The following is a 6,485-nucleotide window of genomic DNA, read 5'->3' as shown; positions in this document are numbered from 1 at the left end:
TTGAAAAGAAAATTTCAAAAAATGAGGAAATGAGAATTAAGTTCCCTAATCACCCAGAAAAGTGGGGTCCGTGAATTGATGTAAACAGGTTCATGGATTCCGAAATTCAACTCAACCAAGTCATACAGGAATTGAACGTGATTACCACCAGACCAGATCTATTTGAGGTCTTCATTCAAATGCAATCCTTAAAGTCTCTACTTGGACTACTGTCACATCCTAACATTGGTATTCTACTTGGACCAGTTCAGACATTGTCGTTGCCGTTGTTGATCTTCTTCAGGAATTTGCCGACTTTGATTCCCTGGAAGAACACAGTCAAATAATCAACCAGTTCATCGACTCCCTTGTCATATTTGTGTGATATTCAAGTTGGCCGAACATTTGATATCCCTCCTGGTTGACGTACTTGGCAGACTAGACGAGTCTGTGACGGAGGAAGCTCAGGGAGTCCACAATGTCCTCGGTTTATGAAACAGGACTTATTTTAGGCATCGTCGAGAACTTGGTGGACATTCGCCAAGACTTGATTCTCCAGTTTTCCAAGACTGGTTTTCTTCAGTGGATTGTGGGTAGACTACAGGTTGTCTTGTCATCTGACTGGAAGAAAGTCGAGTTTGAGGACAACAAGTTGTACTGTTCTGAGATATTGGCCATATTCATGCAGTCAGAGGATGGTTGTTATTCAAATTGATTGATAGAAGCGCGGGAAATGGTTGGGTCTATCAATGGAGTGGATGTTTTACTGAGACAATTAGCAGTTGTGTCAATTGGGGTCACTTTTAGCCTTTTCGAAAACGTGACCCCGAGTCGGTGGAGGAGAGTGAGTATATGGAGAATGTGTTTGATTGTCTATGCAGTGGATTAATGTTTCCTCCCAACAGGGCTCGATTTGTGGAACAGGAAGGACTTCAGCTAATGAATTTGCTTATTCGGGGGAAAAAGAAATCCAAATTTAGTGCAATCAAGACATTGAGTTATGCCATGCCTTTACTTCCTGTCTGGAATGAGGATGTCCTGTGTTGCCAGCAATATGTCCAAGTTCTGGGTTTGCGCTGCTTGTTTCCATTCTTCATGAATGTGGTCGTCCCCTCATCTGGTCCTTCCAAAGCACAAGTCGTGGGTGAGTGTGTGCTTTCGACTTGTTAGAACATGTCCTCTCAGTTGTCCTCTCCTTGCTGTGGTGTTGTGGTGGGGATCAGTTGAACAGAGTACTCGCCAAATTTGTCGAAAATGACTATGAAAAAGTAATCTCTTTGTTAAGTGGCAGGTCGAGCGTTTGCTGGAATATCACTTTGAGTACATCAAAAAAGTTTCATCACTCAAGCAAGACACGAGCGACAGTCCTGAGGAGGAACTTGGATTGCTGGAGGAGGGATTGTATGTCCTACAGCTGGTGGACTGTATTATTATTGAAATATGCGCTGATAAACAAGTTCGAGTTGACTTGATTGTCAGGTGAGGAGTAGAGTCGAAGGGGGGTTATGCATCCATGGGGGGAGTTTAGAGGAGGTCAGGAAGGTCGTCGAGGGTATTCTACTTGTCTTTTGATAGCTTAGGATTTTTGGAGCGCATGGGTGGTCAGAGAAATGACTTTTTCAACGTCCATGAGAGAATGGCCAAATGTTTTTCAACTGTTTTTGACTCGTGATTTTATTCTGTTTATAAATATCTTTTTTCCAGAGTTGTTTAAATAATTTAAACAAATTTAGTAATAAACATTTCTATATGGTGGCTGACAGAAGTGTTCTGACGGATAACGTAGAATCAAATAACTCAGACAGTATGACAGTCACGTTCACTCAGCCAATGATGAGGGACCTACGAAGATTGGACAAGGTCGGTTTTATTTCCAATCAATGCAGTTCTTGATTGCCTCTTCGATTCCTTCAATGTTCACAGAGGATAAAGTTGACCCACAGAAATTGGTGAATGTCCTTTCCCGTGTGAGTGTTTGGATTAGCAAACAAAAACTGGTCGAGAAAGAGGACATAGAGTTGTGTTTAACAAAACATTAAAGCCTCGCCCCCCGACTTCAGTCTGACCTGGATCACAGCAGATCAGTCATTTCTCGCCTCAAAACAGAGAATGAAGAACTCTCCAGGGAATGCTTGCTCGGAAGGAACAGAGAAAGGCACTTGAAATCAAAATATCTGAACTCCGATCAGCAAACGTGGCAGAAAAAGACAAAGTTTAATGTCCCGTGTTGAAATGGCAGTTCCAGAAGCAGTCGAGTCTCCACGCACGTGCTATTTCTCTCCACAAACACGACTCTCGCAAAAAGGAGTTGGAGATGCTTTCGTTGAGGGAAAGAGTGAGCAAAGTCCTGGCAAATCCACAAAAGTCTTCGATTCAATTTTGTCAGACGTTTTAAACATTTGTAGCGAGTGCGACAAGGGATGGTCCTGGATCTCGCAAAAGGTGGGGATCAGTCAAACCAATCGAATTTGAATGGTGGAAACCGAAGAACTTGCCAGAATTTCCTGGGAGTCTGTGAATGGGAGAGTCACTCAAACTCTCATTGAGAATGCTGCCTTGAGGAAAATGATCGGTCAGTTTTTACGAAGAGAGAACATAGTGCCTGAAAGTATGTTCGTTTTAGAAGGTTTCAGACATTTGCGAGATGCCTGTCACTTCGTTAGTCAAGGTGGTCAATGGAGTAGTGGAGGAGCCCGATGGAGAGTGCAGTGTTTTGTTCTATTCTGCAACAGATGAGAGTGTTCAATGATTTAATTTTTATATTTGTTTTTTATTTTGTATTAATAGACATAAATAAATTATCAGTCCCGCCTGTTGTTATGTCTTCATCAGGACTTAGTAATGAACAAAAAAAGAAATGCGAGTTAAACCGACTCAGAGCAATCGAAAAATTAAAAGAAACGAGGGGAAAGCAACCTCCCAGACCAGCAATTGAACAAAACCCTTTGAACAATAAACTCTCCATCAATACAATTGGAGTGCCCAGAAATATTCCCCAATTGAAAATAAGTCTCTCACTCTGGTCTGTGGAATCCTTCAGAGCAGACTTTGAGTATTCTCCCGTCATCGTCGAAGCACTCAAAATGCAATCCTCCAAAAATTATGGTTTGATTTTAATTCCTTTATATCAAAGATCCTAAGGCCAAGAGATGGACATTCCCTCTCCTCCAATACTTTGAGATCCGTAAAATCTTAATTTTAAATATTTAAGTGTCGTCCCTCAAAAATGGATTCATCGTGGAGGGAATTCCGTTCCAAGTCGTGAAATTGTTGCTTTCGAGAAAATCCAAGTCAATGGAGGAGCCTCTGCTTGAAGACTGGAAGCGTCCTCTACACGACCACCTCATGCCCTTCCAGTTGGAGTCACTGCAGTATGGTTGCGATTACCACGGAAGGGTGTTTCAGTCCCGGGGAGGTCGACTGCTCATTGCCGACGAAATGGGCCTGGGCAAAACACTGCAGGCAATCTACATTCTTGCTCACCACGTCAAAAACGTCAAGACGATTATAGTCTGTCCTGCCACCGTGAAGCACACGTGGGTACAGGTTGTTGTTGTGTGGCCATGGAAAGCACGTGAGTCAGTGGCTTCCTTTCCTCAGTCTTACTGTGGTCAGTTCCAAGTCAGATCGGTTGAATGGGGCTGATATTGTCATCGTGAATTACGAAATGCTGATTAGGAGAGTCAATGAAGCAACTCAGTTTGAGTTCGTCATTGTGGATGAGTCCCATTGCGTCAAAAATATGTCGACTGCTCGTTCTAAATGCGTCCTCAGTATCACTAAGGGTGCTAAATATGTGCTCTTGTTGAGTGGAACCCCTGCACTGTCGAGACCTGTCGAGTTGTATCCTCAGATCTACGCATTGTTCCCCACACTTTTCTCGGGTTTTTATGAGTTTGGGATGCGCTACTGTGCCGGGAAAAAGACATTGTGGGGACATGACTTTGATGGACTGTCCAATGAGACCGAACTGAGGATTGTCCTTAATGAAATTGTTATGCTTCGGTCATGTTGGTGTGATTTAACACGTAGACGACTCAAGGCAGAAATTTTAGATCAGTTGCCATCAAAGGAGAGGTTCAAGGTCGATTTGGACGTTGGAAGTCCTCCTGAAGAGCTGAAGGTATTTACCTGGTTTATTATAACAAGAATTATAAAAGAGGAGCTCTGCTTGAGCTTTATCAGCAGAGTGCCAATTTGAAATTAGGATATGTATGGTATGGAGTATAATTATGAGTAATAGTCAATACCTTCTGGACAAGTTAAAGTCGGTCGACAAGGTGGTGGTATTTGCACATCATCGTTGTATGATAAACGGACTGAGGGATGGACTGCGAAATGTTGGTGATGACAAGTTATGGTTTAGTACTCAACTGTCGTGATTGATGGGTCAACCACGCCTCAAAACAGATTCCTTTTTGTAGACAAGTTTCAAAATTGTTTGGATTGTCGGGTTGCCATTCTGTCCCTCACCGCGGCCAATACTGGAATAACTCTAACCTCGTCTAATTACCTGGTATTTGCTGAATTGTCGTGGACCCCGGGGGTTGGTCCTTTAAATGATTTTTCAGATTATGGCACAGGCTGAAGACCGAGTGCACAGAATAGGGCAAGTCAGGAAGGTGGTTATTGAGTATTTGGTTGCGATTGGTACTGCGGATGAGCTTATATGGTGTGGATCTGTCGATATTTCCTAGGCCCATGATTGAAAAGAAATTGGGTGTTTTAAATAAAGTTGGCTTTGCCCACGGACACGTCAGAATGTGTTGACATATTATTTTTATATCAATCTAAAATGTTTATGAAAATTTTAAAATATTTTTGAGAATTCTCCCTTGCATATTTTTTTGAGAAAATGATGATTTTATTTAACATTTTTGTTAAAATATCGCTTTTTAATAGACTGAGATTTCGGTAGAATGCAGCGTTGTTTACTCTAATTTACATTAAGCATTTACAGAAATATGAACTTTTGTCTTTCATTGTAAAATTGTTAAATTTTATGTTTTGTTCAGCCCGTGATCGTCAATATATTTAGCCGAGAGGACGAAGATTGCTAAGAAAACTAAAAACCGCAATGAGACTCGCCATCTTCTCCAAAGAGTCGCCCGGGGAACAGCCAGGCCATCTTATGCGCCGGCAATTTGATATAATTTTTGTCTGTTTTTACGTATCAATAATTTAAAGTTTCATCAAAAAAATTAGCCAAACCCTGTCGGTTTTAGATTAATCACGACGGTTATTTCAAGGAATCTTATTAAGTTTCTCCTATCTTAGTACGGATTGATAATGAATTTCAGCAAACTAAAATGAATTTTTTGCGAGAAAATAGCAAGTATTGTGCCATTATGATATGAAAAAGAGTCGAGTAGCTGTGAGAAATTTCCAAAAATTTTTTGATTTGTCTTGAATATGATTTTCTGGTATCGATAAATTGGAAAAATTTCGATACATCGGACACTGAACTATAACAGTATATATAGCTCAAGATAGTTGTAAACCTAAGCCAAAAATGGCATCTAAAGTCTAGATATATACTGTCTATAACACGTGTCTTATAATTTACTCGTTTTGTCTTGAAAATTACCTTGATCAGGACCCTCACAGATTAAACTTGTATTATAATTTTTGTCAGCTTGAAAAATATCTTTATTAATTTTAACAAAACGCGAGTTCTTCATTAATTAAATATTGTTTTTTGAAAAGGCGCTAAATGACAGTATAAACAAAAAATAGAATCAATTAATTTGATGCAACTATCAAAATTTAAAATCTTAAATTTTTGAGAATTTATCCAAACAAAAAATTTTGTTGGACATTGGAAACAATTTTTGGCAAAATATCTTTTTACTCGGCGAGTAATTAGATCAGTATCGCATTTTGACTTTTTTAATCATTACGAAAACCAAAATAAATATAGTTATAAAATAAAATTATTAGTGCCACTTTAGCCGGGAATACTCTTCCCTGTACACGTCGGGAATTATTCCATATTCCACGGTCAACATTCGGACGGAGGTACGCAAGAGCAGACGTCTCTCCCATTCTATCATCTGTTGCCAAAAGCCATAATTTGGGCAAATGCAGTTACGTCTTTGCTTGACAAAGTAGTAGGTTTCTCTCAAAGTAAGTCGATTTTCCCACACAATGTAAGCAATACATATAGACGCGGATCGACTCATTCCTCGAACGCAGTGTACTAGGCATCTAGTCCCTGATTTTTTGACCTACAAACCATTGGGTGTATTCATAGACTACATTTTCAATTTCTCTGCAGCAATCCAAGAAATAGTTGGAGACAAGTGCAGATGGGGTGTCTTGGAGGTTGAGATGGATTGTTCGAATTGAAGGATGAATGTGGTCACGAAGCTCCAATGCACAATTTATTACTAATGAAAATCTTGCAGGGTCTATTTTATGAATAGAGTCCAATCCTCCCAAGTAGAGAAAAGAAGTTATTTCGGAAATATTATTCATTTCTCGTCTCTTTGCCTACAATTATATTT

General features: G+C 40.0%; 1 protein-coding gene across 1 annotated transcript; it reads left to right on the top strand.

The window, feature by feature from the left end:
- The first annotated feature begins 457 nt into the window (after positions 1 to 457).
- LOC118761937 (SWI/SNF-related matrix-associated actin-dependent regulator of chromatin subfamily A-like protein 1) lies at positions 458 to 4,567 on the top strand. The gene is made up of 5 exons (XM_036500134.1): positions 458 to 666; positions 885 to 1,123; positions 3,191 to 3,519; positions 3,551 to 4,102; positions 4,346 to 4,567. The coding sequence occupies exons 1-5, from the start codon at positions 458 to 460 to the stop codon at positions 4,565 to 4,567; spliced, it is 1,551 nt and encodes a 516-aa protein (XP_036356027.1).
- Positions 4,568 to 6,485: the final 1,918 nt, after the last annotated feature.

Source organism: Octopus sinensis, unplaced genomic scaffold, assembly GCF_006345805.1.
Source record: "Octopus sinensis unplaced genomic scaffold, ASM634580v1 Contig18746, whole genome shotgun sequence".
Taxonomy (NCBI): Eukaryota; Metazoa; Mollusca; class Cephalopoda; order Octopoda; family Octopodidae; genus Octopus; species Octopus sinensis.
This window is presented reverse-complemented; position numbering and strand designations above follow the sequence as displayed.

Bases quoted from the DNA above. Each gene is read 5' to 3' on its own strand.
- LOC118761937 (XM_036500134.1), top strand. From the start codon at position 458: ATGTCCTCGGTTTATGAAACAGGACTTATTTTAGGCATCGTCGAGAAC. The intron at 1,124-3,190 runs GTGAGTGTGTGC...TAAATATTTAAG, and splicing joins TTCCAAAGCACAAGTCGTGG to TGTCGTCCCTCAAAAATGGA. The intron at 3,520-3,550 runs GTACAGGTTGTT...GGCCATGGAAAG, and splicing joins CCACCGTGAAGCACACGTGG to CACGTGAGTCAGTGGCTTCC.